The sequence below is a fragment of the Bos taurus genome, chromosome 7 (genome assembly GCF_002263795.3).
Source record: "Bos taurus isolate L1 Dominette 01449 registration number 42190680 breed Hereford chromosome 7, ARS-UCD2.0, whole genome shotgun sequence".
NCBI classification, from domain to species: Eukaryota; Metazoa; Chordata; class Mammalia; order Artiodactyla; family Bovidae; genus Bos; species Bos taurus.
This window is the reverse complement of record NC_037334.1, coordinates 96325917-96344267: the sequence shown is the minus strand read 5'-3', so window position 1 is coordinate 96344267 and position 18351 is coordinate 96325917. Positions and strand designations below refer to the sequence as shown.

The 18351-nt window shown below is 40.9% G+C and overlaps 1 protein-coding gene across 2 annotated transcripts in view; it reads right to left on the bottom strand.

Annotated features, from left to right (window-relative positions):
• ERAP2 (endoplasmic reticulum aminopeptidase 2) overlaps nt 1-18351 on the bottom strand; it is a 52821-nt gene that overhangs the window by 12814 nt on the left and 21656 nt on the right. For both annotated transcript variants that reach the window (XM_005209760.5, NM_001075628.2), the window contains 7 exon segments: nt 16359-16472; nt 14009-14140; nt 13656-13787; nt 10468-10536; nt 9281-9456; nt 6227-6306; nt 4986-5169 (listed from right to left, as the gene is read on the bottom strand). In XM_005209760.5, the coding sequence (XP_005209817.1) occupies nt 4986-5169; nt 6227-6306; nt 9281-9456; nt 10468-10536; nt 13656-13787; nt 14009-14140; nt 16359-16472 (887 nt within the window).

The following is an 18351-nucleotide window of genomic DNA, read 5'->3' as shown; positions in this document are numbered from 1 at the left end:
GAAGACTCTATACATGGACATCACCAGATGGTCAACACCGAAATCAGATTGATTATATTCTTTGCAGCCAAAGATGGAGAAGCTCTATACAGTCAGCAAAAACAAGACCGGGAGCTGACTATAGCTCAGATCATGAACTCCTTATTACCAAATTCAGACTTAAATTGAAGAAAGTAGGGAAAACCACTAGACCATTCAGGTATGACCTAAATCAAATCCCTTATGATTATACGGTGGAAGTGAGAAATAGATTTAAGGGCCTAGATCTGATAGATAGAGTGCCTGATGAAGTATGGATGGAGGTTCATGACATTGTGCAGGAGACAGGGATCCAGACCATCCCCATGGGAAAGAAATGTGAAAAAGCAAACTGGCTGTCTGGGGAGGCCTTACAAATAGCTGTGAAAAGAAGAGAAGCGAAAAGCAAAGGAGAAAAGGAAAGATATAAGCATCTGAATGCAGAGTTCCAAAGAATAGCCAGGAGAGATGAGAAAGTCTTCCTCAGCGATCAATGCAAAGAAATAGAGGAAAAGAACAGAATGGGAAAGACTAGAGATCTCTTCAAGAAAATTAGAGATACCAAGGGGACATTTCATGCAAAGAAGGGCTTGATAAAGGACAGAAATGGTATGGACCTAACAGAAAGTGAAATCAAGTGAAGTCACTCAGTCGAGTCCGACTCTTTGTGACCCCATGGACTGTAACCTACCAGGCTCCTCAGTCCGTGGGATTTTCCAGGCATGAACACTGGAGTGGGTTGCCATTTCCTTCTCCAGCGGATCTTTCTGACCCAGGGATTGAACCCAGGTCTCCTGCATTGTAGGCAGATGCTTTATTGTCTGAGCTACCAGGGAAGCTGGACCTAACAGAAGCAGAAGATATTAAGAAGAGGTGGCAAGAATACACAGAAGAACTGTACAAAAAAGAGCTTCATGACCCAGATAATCACGATGGTGTGATCACTCACCTAGAGCCAGACATCCTGGAATGGGAAGTCAAGTGGGCCTTAGAAAGCATCACTACGAACAAAGCTAATGGAGGTGATGGAATTCCAGTTGAGCTATTCCAAATCCTGGAAGATGATGCTGTGAAAATGCTGCACTCAATATGCCAGCAAATTTGGAAAACTAAGCAGTGGCCACAGGACTGGAAAAGGTCAGTTTTCATTCCTATTCCAAAGAAAGGCAATGCCAAAGAATGCTCAAACTACCGCACAATTGCACTCATCTCACACGCTAGTAAAGTAAAGCTCAAAATTCTCCAAGCCAGGCTTCAGCAATACGTGAACCGTGAACTTCCAGATGTTCAAGCTGGTTTTAGAAAAGGCAGAGGAACCAGAGATCAAATTGCCAACATCTGCTGGATCATTGAAAAAGCAAGAGAGTTCCTGAAAAACAACTATTTCTGCTTTATTGACTATGCCAAAGCCTTTGACTGTGTGGATCACAATCAACTGTGGAAAATTCTGAAAGACATGGAAATACCAGACCACCTGAGCTGTCTCTTGAGAAACCTATGTGCAGGTCAGGAAGCAACAGTTAGACCTGGACATGGAACAACAGACTGATTCCAAATAGGAAAAGGAGTACGTCAAGGCTGTATATGGTTATCCTGCTTATTTAACTTATATGCAGAGTACATCATGAGAAATGCAGGGCTGGAAGGAGCACAAGCTGGAATCAAGATTGCTGGGAGAAATATCAATAACCTCAGATATGCAGATGACACCACCCTTATGGCAGAAAGTGAAGAAGAACTAAAAAGGCTCTTGATGAAAGTGAAAGTGGAGAGTGAAAAAGTTGGCTTAAAGCTCAACATTCAGAAAACGAAGATCATGGCATCTGGTCCCATCACTTCATGGGAAATAAATGGGGAAACAGTGGAAACAGTGTCAGACTTTATTTTTTGGGGCTCCAAAATCACTGCAGATAGTGACTGCAGCCATGAAATTAAAAGACGCTTGCTCCTTGGAAGGAAAGTTATGACCAACCTAGATAGCATATTTAAAAGCAGAGACATTACTTTGCAAACAAAGGTCCGTCTAGTCAAGGCTATAGGTTTTCCAGTGGTGAAGAATGGATGTGAGAGTTGGACTGTGAAGAAAGCTGAGCACTGAAGAATTGATGCTTTTGAACTGTGGTGTTGGAGAAGACTCTTGAGAGTCCCTTGGACTGCAAGGAGATCCAACCAGTCCATCCTAAAGGAGATCAGTCCTGGGTGTTTATTGGAAGGACTGATGTTGAAGTTGAAACTCCAATACTTTGGCCACCTGATGCAAAGAACTGACTTATTTAAAAAGACCCTGATGCTGGGAGGGATTGGGAGCAGGAGGAGAAGGGGACGACAGAGGATGAGATGGCTGGATGGCATCACTGACTCGATGGACATGAGTTTGAGTGAACTCTGGGGGTTGGTGATGGACAGGGAGGCCTGGTGTGCTGTGGTTCATGGGGTTGCAAAGAGTCGGACACGACTAAGCGACCGAACTGAACTGAACTTATTTTTTACTAAGACAAATTCCATTATTTATTCGTACTTATCTACTTAAAATACTTTAATGTTAATACTCATCAAAGAGGGAATCATTTTCATGGAGTTATTATTTAATAAAAATCCAGCCTCTCACCACCTGCTTTCTGCTTCATTTAATGCACAAAATGTTATCTGAATGTCTGTTTACCTTAAAGACTAAACCTATGTATATGCATACATTTTAGCTCAACAAAAAAATCTATATCTACTTATTTGTATAAGGTTTCAGCTAAATGGTACCTTTGTGAAATAAACTATATCCCTGAGGAAACAATCTGGGACTTCTTTCTAGGGTATTGGAATAAAAAAAATAAATAGTTTACCTGTAAGGAATTTATGGTTGTCATCTTAATTCCACTCAACTCAGAGGAGATCCAAGTATTAAATATTTAATAACAAGTATGAAAACTCAGTTAAAATGAATATGCATTCCTGGGTCAAATTTTGTCTCTAAGCTCAATGCAGTCACAGATTATACCCTTAAACTCTTAAGTAGACATTTCACAAAGCAGGGAAAGAAAAACTACATATCACTAAAGCAGAGGAATAAGAAAAAAAAAAAAAAGTAGACCTATTATGAGACTTTAAAATTGTTTTCTTATACAATTAGTTTTCTTATAAAAGTAATATAGACAAGTTTCAAGACAATTGGAAATTAAAGAAGGGGAAAAACACATAATTTCATTACCCCTACACATTCATTGGTAGGACTTTGGAATATTTCTTTCTCCTTTTGTTTTTTTTACCATTAGCTCTTTTTTTTTCATGTAGTTGCTAACTTAAGCTTACATTCTGCTTTTTCTTTTCACTTTCACATTATTTGAAATGCATTTTTCTATGTTGTCACCTCATCTTCCTATTTAGTACATGATCTTTTAAACAATTTGTATTAGATAAGACTAATAATGCTAACAGCTACCATTTATTGAGCATTTATTACTGTACTTAGGGCTGTATCTACATTACCTTATGCAACCCTCAAAACAACATCATATGATAGACACTATTATTACTGGAGTTTTAAACACTAAAAAAGTTTTGAAGACTAGAAAATTTAGGTTTAAAAAGGTTAAGTAGCTTGTCAAAAGTCAAACAATAAGTGAAGAGGTAGTACATATTGATAGTTGACCTGTTTTAAGCCAAAATTTGTACTCAGAACCTCATTAACCTATCTAGTTGGTAAAGAAATGATGATTGCTTGTCCACTGATACATCAGTAACTGCAGGATTCCTGCTGCTAAATTGAGAGTACCCGTAAATTTATAGGCTAGAAACAACAGAAAAGACTTTCAGCTACTGGAAAGATCGGCTTTCATATTCTGAGTTGTAAGTATTCTTCATTCTGCCTAGTTTAAAATTTTTAATCTATTTTCTTTGCAATCTTCTCAGAGTTTCTCCTTTGAGCAGACAAACCTCCCTCAACTAACCATAGTCCGCTCCTCAGTTGGTCTCGCATGCATCCAGTCAGAAGTAGGATAGCTCATGATATTCCTGAGACCTTTGGGGTTGGCGGTTAAGCTCCCAGTCCTCTCCCTTTTCTAACTGGGGAATTCTGTTGTACAGAGAAGCTGTGCTTGAGAGATGTTTTGCTGGTTACTTTTACTTAATTTGACCTAAATAAGCATGTGAAAGAAAATAATACGTCACACTGAATATAATGAGTGCATTACAGTAGTTCTCAGAATAGGAAAAGTTTACACAGCATGATATGTCACCTGATCCCCAACTTTTTTCCACCGGTGACCTGGTGACTTGATTTATTCTACCTATTATTCCGTTGATGACAAGTAGGAAAAAAGAAAGAAAACACTATCTTCCCAGGAAAGTCTAAAGAGGAATAAACAGAAGTAGCCAATTCTTCCTTAATTTTTCTACCAGTTTCATATTGATTTCCCTGAAGTGAGCAAAGTAAGGAATGGCTTGTGCACCAGATTTTAAACTTACAAAGATTATAACCTTTTGTCTAATAGATTATGTCAGTATTTAGTGAAACAGCAAGCTTCTAGCATAAACAATTTCAAACTTGAGGTCAAAAGCGTAAATGCCTGGAGGCTACCCTAAGGGAGTGAAGCACACCCAACAAGTGTATCGTTTAGGACTTGGGTACCGAGGTGAATGCACACCTGGCTTAAAGGAAGATCTGCCCACTGTACCCTCCTCTATGGCTGCCCTGTGGAAACGAAGTTGCCAAATCTTCTCATTATTTAAGGGATTCCAGAAGTCAGGGTTTTTACATACATTTCTCCACATTTTGAAATGTTGAATTAAATTTTTAAACATTAGGTGAATAAAAATATTTTATCAGTGGGTAGGCTTTGACTCATGGCCAATATTTGACCTCCATTCAAATCCATATCATATGAATGATTAACACTGAACATTTGATTTGAAATCTAACATATCTGGTTAGGGAGCAGTGATGTCCTGTGAAATCAGTTGGAGTTTTGCATTACCTTACTAGCTGAAACGCATCGTGAATCAGACCTAGTCTGTCCTTCGGCCTGAGAAGTGTGTGGTTCTGATTCAACAACGTAATGAGCTCGTCCCATCCTTGTCCCTCATAATGAACGATGTAGTAGCCACTGGAGTCCACGTTGAATTTCACCCAGTCGGTCTTCTCAGATAAATCCACAGTATCTAGGAGGAGAAAATTGGTATGGGCATTTCCTCATCAAAGAACACATCATGAATATCTCCAGAAGTATTCTTCTTCATATCATTAGTAATAAATCAATGGGAAGACAAAGTTCTGGAAGACTCATGATGATATTTATTTTCATAGTCTGCTGGATGGCTTATTTTGGGAATGGTGATTTTATTAAATTAATAAATAAACTAATTCCTAGGAGATGGGCCAATGAATGTGTTCTCGAAAGCAGCCTATGCGGGTCTAAAAGGCATTTCTGGTAGCCTTGTCTCACAGTTTGGTTGCTGCGTGTTGAAATATGTATATGTAAGTAGGTGATTCATTTGTCCAGTTCTTATCTGGGGCAAAATAAGGGCTGCAGGTTGAACGTGAGATTATGAGGGAAACATTTTAAAATTTCAGTGACGTGTTTAAAGGAGAAGTTAAAATTATATTATTTTTAATATTTCAGACATTGTAGTAGGTGGTAAAATAACATTACTATATACTCTCAAAAACTCTGAGGCTTAGTCCTCATTCAAAATAAATGAGAAAATTGAAGCTCAGGAGTTAAAAAATTTTCTTAAGGCCATACATCCAATAGGTGACAGAATCAGGATTTGAATCCAGGGCCAATCAGTTCTAAAGTGAACACCTTTTCCCACTGAATCAGTAGGCATTAAAAGACATAAGATCAGACACCATCAATTCTTGAAACCCATCTCTAAGTGCTAAAAACACAAGAGAACTTTCTCCTGAATTAAAAACCCACACTTTTTAGCTTAAGGATTTTTTTCGTAACACATAGGTATAGATAGGACTGAGTGACTTCACTTTCACTTTTCACTTTCATGCATTGGAGAAGGAAATGGAAACCCACTCCAGTGTTCTTGCCTGGAGAATCCCAGGGACGGGGGCGCCTGGTGGGCTACCATCTCTGGGGTCGCACAGAGTCGGACACGACTGAAGCGACTTAGCAGCAGCAGCAGCAGCAACTGTCCTCCCTATAGCTCAGAACACATTTAATTTCAGAATTAAAAGGTTTTTTGGCTAATTAGTTCATTTTACCTGTCTTCAGTTTCAGAATGTGTCTGTGAATCGCCTGAGAGGAACTCGTGGAGTAGGTCACTGGGATATGCCAAAGGTACCTACGTTTGAAAGTAAAGACTGTTACAGATTAAATCAATGGCCATTTCAATGTCCACATTGTCAGATTCAGAGAGGCTATAAAAGACACCTAATCGCCCGTCCTTCACACTATCATTGGCCTTATAAATTTTACAGGCTAAGACTAACGGTTCCTTGGGTGTGCAAAAATTCTTTAATGATTATGAAGGAGCAGTAATATATACCTAGTTGAACTCTGTCACAATTACCTGTGACATTTACAGTCCAAATTTTATACCACCACAATTCCTGCTGATTGTTTTCTTCTAAGTAAAAGAAAAAAAAAAAATCTTCTTTCACATTTCCAAAAATTCTCACAGTCTGATATTTATTCAAATAACTAAATCAAAGCTGTAGAAAAAAACCCCAAAAGGTAAAGCTCTTCTCTAGCATGATTCTTCCACTTATCTTTTTGTTCAGTGAAGCTATCCGCATTCAACCCCCGCCTGCTAAGTGGTCAGCAAGCAGAAATAAGTCAGGAGCTGCTCCTTGGCCAAGTGCAGAGAGCAGAGAAGCAGAACGGATTGAAGGAAAAGGGCTCAGTTACTTTGGAAGGGCCTTCCTATGGTAAATAACTGAAATTAGCTATTTTTTCCTGACTAATTTCTAGCTGCCTCTAGAGCTCATTTCCTCTAACATAGTAAGCCGTATTAGCTATAGTAATCCTATAAAATCAGATGCTTGAAAATACCAATAGGTATAAAACAGAAAGAATAGTATATTGCCCATTAGTCCTCAGAAAAACCTAAAAGAGTAAAAGAGACAACAGACACAGACTCGATTTAATAAAAGGTCAGAAGAAATAATCTACCTGCCAACCCAGAGTATCGATAATCAACAAAGCAGTTGAAATATTTACACAAAAAGGTAAAAAGAGACACACAGATATCACTAAGATGTAATGGATCAAGATTCATGGATAGATTTTGGCTCTAGAAGGACAGAGATTTTTCCAGATTTTTCCACCTGGGAGTAAAGAGAGAAAGAGTAGCCATTCATAAGTTTGGATAAGCATGGATCAGAGGGCAATAGTTTTATATGAGAAATCCAAATCCTGCTTCAGATAGATTCTTGTTATTCTGAGCCATTCACACTATTAAACTCTCTCGTGACATTTTGATAAGTTGCAGAATTGTGAGTCCTGCTTTCCCAATAATAAATCAAACATTAAATTTTCCAGCCTGTGTTGCCAAGCTTCAAATTGTTTAAGCTCTCTGAGGTTTGGACCTCAAAAGGGCATACAGAGAAATGGACGGATGTGTTCACAGTTAAATGGCATAAAGGCTGCTGTTGGATGGAAATAGACATCTGATGAGATCAAAATGGAAAATGTTACATTCTATGTGTTAAAGACCTTGAGTTTGCTTCTGATTCTCAGAAAAAATTCTGAAACTGTTTTTAGACAGCTAGATTTTAGAAAAAGTAATAATCATAAAAGCCAGCACTGATTCACTTGGATTATTTCTTTTCAGATTAATCTCATTCATCTTATTGAATGAGATCAGAGGAAGCTGGACAGTGTTGTATTTCTTGATTTTAGTAAAACCTTTAACAAGTTTTCTTAGGACAGGCTTGTGAGCAAGATAACAGAGTGGGTAATTGGATTTGCTTTTATTGTTACCAAGAACATCATGTTTTAAGACATTACATTTATAGTCTCTTATTAAAAAATAAAAGGGAGCTGAAGGTCTTATCTAATTTAACACGTGTGTGTGTGTGTGTGTGTGTGTGTGTGTGCGTGCATATGTGTGTGTGCTCAGTCATGTCTGACTTTTTGCGGCCCCATGGACTATAGCTTGCCAGGCTCTTCTGTCCATGAAATTTTCCAGATAAGAATACCAGAGCGAGTTGCCATTTCCTACTCCAGGGGATCTTCCCAATCCAGGGATCGAACCTGCATCTCTTGCATTGGCAGGCAGATTCTTTACCACTGCACCACCTAGGAAGCCCATGACTTAACACACAGGAAATGCCTTTTCTGATAAGATGTATAGCTGTCATACATCTTATCTTCCTAGGTATGGGTCAGTCTCATAACTTGAAGTGAAGTTGCTCAGTCATGTCCAACTCTTTGTGACCCCATGGACTGTAGCCTACAGGCTCCTCCATCCATGGGATTTTCCAGGCAAGAATACTGGAGTGGGTTGCCATTTTCTTCTCCAGGAGATCTTCCCAACCCAGGGATTGAACCTGGGTCTCCCGCATTGTAGGCAGACACTTTACCATCTGAGCCAGCGGGGAAGTCTAGTCTACTGTCTCATAACTTATTAGTGTCCAGTACTCTTGCCTGGAAAATTCCATGGACAGAGAAGCCTGTAGGGCTACAGTCCATGGGGTTGTGAAGAGTTGGACACAACTGAACAATTGAGCACACACAGCATAAAGAAGGCTAGTAGACAGTCAGGGAACATTATATTAGAAATATAACTTCTGCATCAGAACTGAGGTCCTAAGGGTGGCTGCAGGATTAGCAAGAATATGCTGCTCACCAGCGCAGTCTGGGTCACCTGAAGCTCTTTAAGGCTGCTATTGAGGCTAGTTTAGCCTATTAAGTCCTGTGTAGAAATAGCACTGGAGAAGGCAATGGCACACCACTCCAGTACTCTTGCCTGGAAAATCCCATGGGCGGAGGAGCCTCATGGGCTGCAGTCCATGGGGTCGTGAAGAGTCGGACACAACTGAGCGACTTCACTTTCACTTTTCACTTTCATGCATTGGAGAAGGAAATGGCAGCCCACTCCAGTGTTCTTGCCTGGAGAATCCCAGGGACGGGGGAGCCTGGTGGGCTGCCATCTATGGGGTCTCACAGAGTCAGACACGACTGAAGCGACTTAGCGGCAGCAGCAGCAGAAATAGCATCCCATAAAACTGTCAGAGAAGCTGAAAGAAAGCTAATGCAATTGTCAGTAAACTGAGATGAGGTAAACTAGACCGACAGGGAAGAAAAGCAACCACCTTTCCTGCAGAGTCCCCCATTCGGGGTCCTCTTTGAAAACCCCAGACAAGAAGCGCTCCTGCTGCAGTCTGAGGGAACGCCCTTCTCGTTTAACCACCACGAGGGGGATGCCTTTCTGCAGAGTCCATGTGGCCATCATCTCCTTGAGCTCTACATTTTCCCGCAGAAACGCGAGCTGAAACGACAAGTGACTTTGGTAACCAGAGACACAGGAGAGAAACCAGAGAGAGATCAGATACTTAGGCCTCCTCGGATGCTAGGGACATGGCTTGGGCAGGAAGAGCAGACTCCAACTGCAGTCTCCCAGCAGGGCCATGTAGAACCTGGGCTGGACCTGCCCCTTCCCTTCCCATCCACGGGTGCTCCTGGAAAGCTGCCTGAAGGAGGGACATGTCTGGGAGCTTGAGGGTTAATACAGGACAAGAAAGGCCAAGAGGAAGGGCTTGAGACTGGGGCCCCTCTCTGCTCCCTTTCAAAACAGAAGAAAAAAAGGACCCACCAAAACAAAACAAAACTCCCCTCCATTTCATTAACGATGGAATCCAGAGGTTTAGGAAGAAATGTCTCTTTTAAAAATTCCAATAGAACAGTATTATATCAATAGAGGTATAATAAAAACCTCTAGCTTTTTATTAACAGTGTCTAGTACGGGTTTCTGATCACTGTATGATGCCGAATCTTCCTTTTAAACCATACTTGATGGGATTACCGTGACACTTTTTAAAAAGTTTGCCTTTTCTTTTTTTTTCCATGATGACTGTTTTTTTTTTTTCTCTCTCTCCTAAAATGTTCCAATAACTTCCCAGAAGTAAACAAAAAGATGGGGCCTCAAGAAAGCCATTCATACTATTTCCAAACCTAACATATTTGGTTTGGCATTTTGCAGAGCCCTGAGGATACCAGTACAGCAATAACCACTCAGAGGAATTTTGAGCTGAGATATTTTTAGCCATTGGTGGGATTGTGGGAAAGCTGAATTATAACAACAAAAATACAGTAGTAAGAGCACCACCCTCCCCTTAATGGCCTGAGCATTCCTTCTTCAGTCAACTTTGTTTCAAGGAAAATTGTGGAGTTTTTCCTTCTCTCCAGTTATTTAAAGGGGCAGCTGGACAACTTTACAGACTCACTCCAGGTCTGGAGATGAGCCAAATCTCTTCCACTCTCCAAGTCTCTTTCTACTTACTGTGTTGCTTGTCTTCCTGGAATCAGAATAACAAAATCCACCCGATGTGGAATCACCTTCTAAACAATTCTAGAAAACAAAAATAAAAGAGCGCTGCCATTTGGCCTCTGAGAGTTGGCTTAAAATGAACATTTGACATGAGTGCAAACATTATTAGCTTAAATGTACGAAAATGTAATTCATCTAGACCTGATAATGAGCATGCTGCTGCTGCTGCTAAGTCGCATCAGTCGTGTCCGAATCTGTGCGACCCCATAGACGGCAGCCCACCAGGCTCCCCCGTCCCTGGATTCTCCAGGCAAGAACACTGGAGTGGGTTTCCATTTCCTTCTCCAATGCATGAAAGTGAAAAGTGAAAGTGAAGTTGCTCAGTTGTGTCCGACTCTTAGCGACCCCATGGACTGCAGCCTACCAGGCTCCTCCGCCCATGGGATTTTCCAGACAAGAGTACTAGAGTAGGGTGCCATTGCCTTCTCCAGATAATGAGCATAGCAATTCATTAAAATGCATAAAAGTTACTCTTTTAAATATTTAATTGATATTATGTGACACCATGCTGAGTTAGGTATTTGGGGAAATTTATCATTTTTGTGCCACCATTTCGTTTGACATCAGAAGGGGGTCAACTAAGAATTTAGGACCTTTAGGGGAAGGTTAGATGGGAGACTCCTACAGTAACTGGGAAGAAGTTGTGATGTCATTGAGAGAATGAATACTAGACTGAGTCAGAAGACAGATTTTAAGTAACGACTCCATCACTCACTTGTATAAGATCTTGAACGAATCTCTCCATTAGCATTAGTTTTTCCATTTAAAAAATGGGAAAACCCATTGAAAAAAATGGGCTAAGACTGCCTACCTCACCTTCTTCAGATGGTAATAAGCACAATGTGACAAAAATTAATATGGGATTGTTCACAGTCCTATAATTCTTGGCCAAATCTCTCCTTTAATCTTCTTTCCACTCACTAACCACACAAAAGATGGATTCTTCCTCTTTGGGAAAAAAAAAAAGGCTCGGGCAAGGTCTACACACACACACACACGCACACACACTCAAGTACACATCCTTGTGAAGGAGGAGGGAAGGAGAAGGATGGGAGGGAAAAGCAATGTTCTTGTTGAGAACCTGGGAGGGAACCAGGACAAAATCATCTGGATCACCTGCAGAAGGTGATGAAGAACGAGCATTTTCTTGAGACTTTTTTGAAAATTTCATTCTGTTTTTTGGCTGCCCTGGGTCTGCACTGCTGTGCGGGCTTTTCCCTGGCTGCAGTGAACAGGGGCTACTCTGGAGTTGCAGTGGGTGGGCTTCTCGCCGCAGTGGCTTCTCTTGCTTCAGGACACAGGCTCTAGGGACTTGGGCTTCAGTGGCTGCAGCTCCCTAGCTCGAGAGCACACACTCAGTAGTTGTGGTGCATGGGCTTAGTTGCTCCGCAGCTTATGGGATCTTCCCAGATCAGGGATCAATGCTGTGTCTCCTGCGTTGGCAGGTGTATTCTTTACCATTGAGCACCAGGGCAGCCCCAAGAAAGAACCTTTTTTATAAGTATTACAAAGGATGGTGTATTTGATCCCTTTTAGGGTTTTAGAGAAATGTCAGTAAAAGTTTTGAGCTACTGTGAAATTTTAATTACTTGCATTTGCTTCTTTGACCACAAAATCACACATAAGTTAAACCTTAAGGATCCAGGCTTAACAAGGGCACAGAAAAATCAAGTAAGATAATGTGCATGAATTTTTTAAACTATGACGTGCTGTACAAATATTGAATAATATTATTACCCCTGGGACAAAAATGTTTACAAAGAATAGAGGACCTCTTTTGTGTACAAAGGGCTTCCCTTGTGGCTCAGCCGGTAAAGAATCCACCTGCAATGTGGGAGACCGGGTTTGATCCCTGGGTTAGGAAGATCCCCTGGAGAAGGGAAAGGCTACCCACTCCAGTATTCTGGCCTGGAGAATTCCATCGACTGTATAATCCATGGGGGAGAGACTTTCACTTTCACTTCACTTTGTGTACAAATACCCTAGGGTATTTCTACTTGCAGGCACAAGCTCTGTCAGTTTATTATTTCCATAAAAAGTACTGTCCTTGCATTTGGAAATCTAGAAATATTTGAATAATTATTAGACTCATCTGAGTTGACTGCATGTTTTCTCTTACCTACTATCCTACAGGAATCTCAATGACAAAGAGACCGTATATTCCTCAATCAAATGTTAACTGTCTCTTAACCATGATTATAGGGACAATAGAATATTAGGGGCCTGACATGATTCTTTCTCTTAAGCAGATTTTGTTTAGTATTATCACTGTTATCATTAAATCAATGGAAACCAATAAAAGAGAACGTCACTCGCTGGAGCAGATTCACGAGTGCCCTTCTAGGTATTCAGCAGAAAGGCAATGAGTGCTGGAGCTGGCTATGAGAAGGAGGTGACCCCTCAGCTAGATCTCAAAGGATGGACAGCACCTGAGTTGCTGAAAAGAAGGAAGAACACTTCAGGCAGCGAGTGCACCAGAAACAAAGGCGTGATGACAGGGATGAGCAGGATTTCCTGCGCGAGGGAGAAGGTGGGTCTCACTCAACTGAATACGGGCTGGGACATAAAGCTGAGCAAGTAGAGTTTAAACTTAAGTTTGGGAAGAGAAGATTAGGAGTTACATGAAGGAATTACAAAGTCATGAAAGGTTTGGAAACAGAAGACAAAATGTAGGGTGAACCAGAAGAGGGAAACCAACGAGAACGAGGTCAAACACTGAACCCCCACGGCTAAGCTAGTATAGCATCTTGGTTTAGCAAGGTGCCAGAGGAAATAGACAGGTGCTACCTGCTTAACCCTGGAAGTGTGGCAAGTGCAATAAACACCTTTTGCCTGACAATTTATCTATTTATGCTGCTGCTGCTAAGTCGCTTCAGTCGTGTCCGACTCTGTGCGACCCCATAGACGGCAGCCCACCAGGCTCCCCCATCCCTGGGATTCCCCAGGCAAGAAAACTGGGGTGGGTTGCCATTTCCTTCTCCAATGCATGAAAGTGAAAAGTGAAAGTGAAGTCGTTCAGTCGTGTCCGACTCTTCGGACCCCATGGACTGCAGCCTACCAGGCTCCTTAAAAGCCTTCATAATTAGCTTGTCACTGTTTAGGCTTACCAGCAGTCTCCTGTAACTTAACCGATGACTTACATTTGACAGACTGTGCCACAAATCATCATTCTTCGCATTTCTATAGGTGAACTTCTTTAAGTAGTGAATAATTCCTTTCCTGAATGTCTCCTCACTCAGAAAATCCTTGAGCATATTCAAAATACAAGCTCCCTGAATAAAAACACAAAGAAAAAGAAGGTAAAGGGTAGCATATGTTTTGAAAGGAAGCTTACACGCCGTGGGACACGTGTAATGTCTGATAAATGAACCGCAAATAAAACAAAAGTGACGCAGAGGTAACCTGACACCAAGAACTTCCGCTCTTGAGGTACTGGCCTCATTATACTCCTCCCAGGGCAGAGCATTTACCACCAGTCCACAGCATCTCCTACCTTGTTGTACGAAACAGCATCAAACATTTCCTTTATTTGAGTAGCAGTTTTTGCTTCATTGGAGATAGGATGGGATGAATTTAATGAATCTCTTTTAATTACTTCAAAACACGTGTTCGAAAAACTGTCATCCTAAACGGGAGAGAACATTTGTTTTTTTCAATTGCCATTTGACACTCAAAGCGATAGCAAAGATGCTAGGTTTAGTGAGATATTCTCAGAAGTAAGTATTCAAACAATATTTCTTACAAAATGTTTCTTTCCCCTTATGCCGGGAGCCGGCATATTGCATACTGAGTGCATATTGCATATTGAGTGCAGCACTTTGCACAGCATCATCTTTCAGGATCTGGAATAGCTCAACTGGATTTCTATCACTGCCGGGAGCCAGCGTGAGGAGCTCCACCCATGACAAAGGTCATGAGGAAGGAGGCTCGGCATACGCAAAGGCGGGATCAAGCCTCAGGAGTCCCCCTGGAAATTCTCGAGCATCTCTGCCTACTTTCTGCTTTGTGCTTTACGGGGGGCTGTCCCCCACTACCTCTCTCTGAAAAAAGAGTTAGCTTACAGCTCCCATTAATAATTCCTGGGTGTGACAGTGTTTAACCTACAAATTCCTTTGGAAATCCTCTAGCCTGCCTGAATAGGTTTTTCCGGCCACATGTGATTGTTCAGAGCCTCCCAACTGTGAGAGGCAGGAGATGTTCTAAACTGTCTAAACACAGATTCCTTTGAGTAGTTAAAGGATTGATTAGAAATTGTATTGGTGAAGGGATTTTCATTTGTTGGGCCAATGTTTGCTGCTAAGTCTCCATATCCCTTACCTGCTGTATCCCTGGCAGTGTATTGATTAACATAATTGGTGTAAGTAGTAGCTTTAATGTTTGTAACCTGGGACCCTTGAGTTAATTCTTTTTCTTGTTATAGCCCACCACACCTTTGCTCTGTAGGAATGCAACTTTATCTAATGCTTTTGGAGGGTGGCTCCTGACCAATCACCTTTAGAGAAAAATAAGTTTTCTGAAGAAAGGGTCTTAAAATGTTAACAGGCCTCCGGGCCAGAAGATGATGCAAATCACCTAAGCTTTTGCATATGATAAGTTTGCAGGAAGAAAGCTTGGCTTGCTGCCTGACTCTACCCCTTCCCCCATTATCCTCTATGCATAACTTAAGGTATAAAAACTACTTTGGAAAATAAAGTGCGGGCCTTGTTCACCGAAACTTGGTCTCACCATGTCGTTCTTTCTCTTACCTTCTGGCTGAATTATTCAGCCTCTTTTCTCCACTGAATTTCCTCACTGAGCTATCCTTATTCTATTGCTCTTTATATCCTTAATTAAAGTTTAATTAAGCAGTTGTTTCCTGATCTTCGCCTATGCCGTCTCTCCTTCGAAAACCCTGGATCAGCCGGCCGGCACCCTTATATAGTCCCCTTTCACCAATTCTCTGTTTTGTTAAAGGTATAAATGTGATATTTCCTCAGACACTGCCTGAATGTTTACCATGAGCAAGGCCCTTGGAAACAGAAATAAAACAAAGGTTCCCAGTTAGTGAGCATGTGCTATGTGTCAGGCTCTTACATTCCTCAGCTGCAGTCCTTTCAACACTCTGCAAGGAAGAGGCATTGTACACATTTTACAAGTGGGAATTCATGAAGCTTTTGGATTAAACCACAGACTCGGCACATAGCAAAAAATAAAAAAAGACACTGACTTTGCATCCATGTCTGTCTGTAACTGTACTGGACCAAATATTTACCCCAAAGAGCTAATTATCCATTACTAGTTAGCACTACCTTTTTATGTGCTGTTCAGAGCCCCTTCGTGCTTGCTAAGTGGCTTTAGTCATGTCGGACACTTTTCGACCCTGTGAACCGTAGCCCACCAGGTTCCCCTGTCCACGGGATTCTCCAGGCAAGAATACTGCAGTGGGTTGCCATTCCTTCCTCCAGGGAGAATCCAACCCTGGTCTCCTGCATTGCAGGCAGATTCTTTACCATTTAAGCCATCAGGGAAGCACCATCTTAGAATTCATTATATTAACAGACATATTGCTTATAGACTCTTGGATAAATATAGAATAATGCCTGAAATTTTCTTTTTGGCAATTTGGAGTATTTTGAAGCCAGACAGCCTCCAGATCTGTGAGAAAATAAACTGGCTTAAGCCACCCAGTCTGTGGAATTTTGTCATGGCAGCCCTAGCAAACCAATACAATCTGTTTATACAAAAGAAAATACCAGAGATTCAAAAACGCAATGCCGTGTTCTCTTTGGCATTTTCTAAAAATTATAATAGTGAATTAATGATTTCTTAGTACGTATAGTATGAGATACAAAGTTGTGACTTACAAACTGTAGCTCTGGATATGTGATGTTGAGAGAGATAAGTTCCATGTATCTTGCAAAACCTTCATTGAGCCAAATATCATTCCACCATTCCATTGTAACCAGGTTACCAAACCACTGGGAGGTAAAAACTCAATGTTAAACAAATGTAAACAATTATTAACTGTAGCAAAAAAAATACGATGGGTGGTAACTTCTTTTTTAGTAGTTGAGGCCTCTGTCTTTGCTACCCCTTTCTCTCTGCACAGCATCTTTCTACTGGTTTCCCTGCCTTCTCCCCTCACCACCACATTTTTGCTTGTTTTGATTATTTATATTGTGTCCACATTGCCTCCAATGCCCTACCTTCCATTATATCCTCCGTATATTTCCTAGATATTAGACTTAATATTAAGGAAGAGAATGAGACATTTTATTTTAAACATTTTGCACAATAAGTATAATTTCACCTTGTCACTGACTCACAGTGAGGGTCTAAGGAGAAATATAAGCCAGAATACTCTTGATGAAGTCATCTTTATGTATTAAGTAGCAGGTACTTAAAAGGATAAGAATTCATTTAGGACTTTCAGATTGTTACATAATGTTACTACGGAGCAAATGTCATTGTTGACCTCTGTCCCAGTTTACTTCTAGGGATCAATTTGGCCACTAATGAGAATAAAAGTCTGAGATTTTAAATATATATAAATAAAGAATGCAAAAAGATAAGCTAAATAGAAATTTATCCTTGACCTATATTTGATCTATAACACATTTTAAATATTATTTTTTTATATATTATTATATTTTACCTATTTGGTCTTTGTTGTTTTAATGTGCCCCTAGTTTATCTATTTTAAGAGTGCAGTCTCCAGATGGATTGGAAGCTTAAATAACAAGATTTTAAGATTCAAAAGAGCCTTGTTATAGAACAGAAGTCACTAGATCCATAGCTTCTAGAAACTGCTCAAGCTCTATACTTTTCTTACAGCTTTCAGATCATATTGCAAATGTGCGCCAATCTTCTGAAGGACATCTGTGAGAAGGAATGGTGGGTGTTTCCTCAATTTGAGAAGTGATGAACACAAGAAGTTCAAGCTGGTTATGGTCATTTCACCAGTCAGGAAGAGTATTTTATTAATTCATTCAGTCAGTGAATATCTATTGAGAATCTACTATGTTCCTGGCACTATGCCATGGAAAAATCTCTTATTTTTTAATTTTTAACTTTACCCTTTATCATTACCATAGTAATAAGAGGGCTATTATTTTTTTTAAGTAACAAACGAAGGACCTTGTTATATAGGAGAAATACAAAGATGTATGTAATAGTTGCTGCTGCTGCTAAGTCATTTCAGTCGTGTCCAACTCTGTGCGACCCCATAGACGGAAGCCCACCAGGCTCCCCCATCTCTGGGATTCTCCAGGCAAGAACACTGGAGTGGATTGCCATTTCCTTCTCCAATGCATCAAAGTGAAAAGTGAAAGGGAAGTCGCTCAGTCGTGTATGACTCTTAGTGACCCCATGGACTGCAGCCTACCAGGCTCTTCCATCCATGGGATTTTCCAGGCAAGAGTACTGGGGTGGGGTGCCATTGCCTTCTCCGGTATGTAATGGTGCCACTACCTTAATACAGATGGTGGAGGTCAACCAGTAGACATACACATGCAATAAAATGTTATTGGCACTATGATTTATATCTGCACAAGAGGCAGAGGGGATTCCAGAAGGAAAAAATCAGTTTTGCTGAGAGAGTGTGTAGGATAACTGGGAAATGCTTCACTTCCTGAGTGTTACAAGCGGTCCCCAGGAATGTTGGAAGCGGGGTGTGCTCTAAGCAGATCAGGTAGCAGGAACAAGAGCACAGAGAAGTGATAACGACCTGGGCCTGTCAAGATAATGGCAGGTCATCTGGGATGGCTAACGCTGAAGATGTCATTCAGAGAAGAGACCGGAGAGGTGGCGGGGAGCTTGGTTATCTGGGCCTTATATGACACACTGTGGATCCTTGAC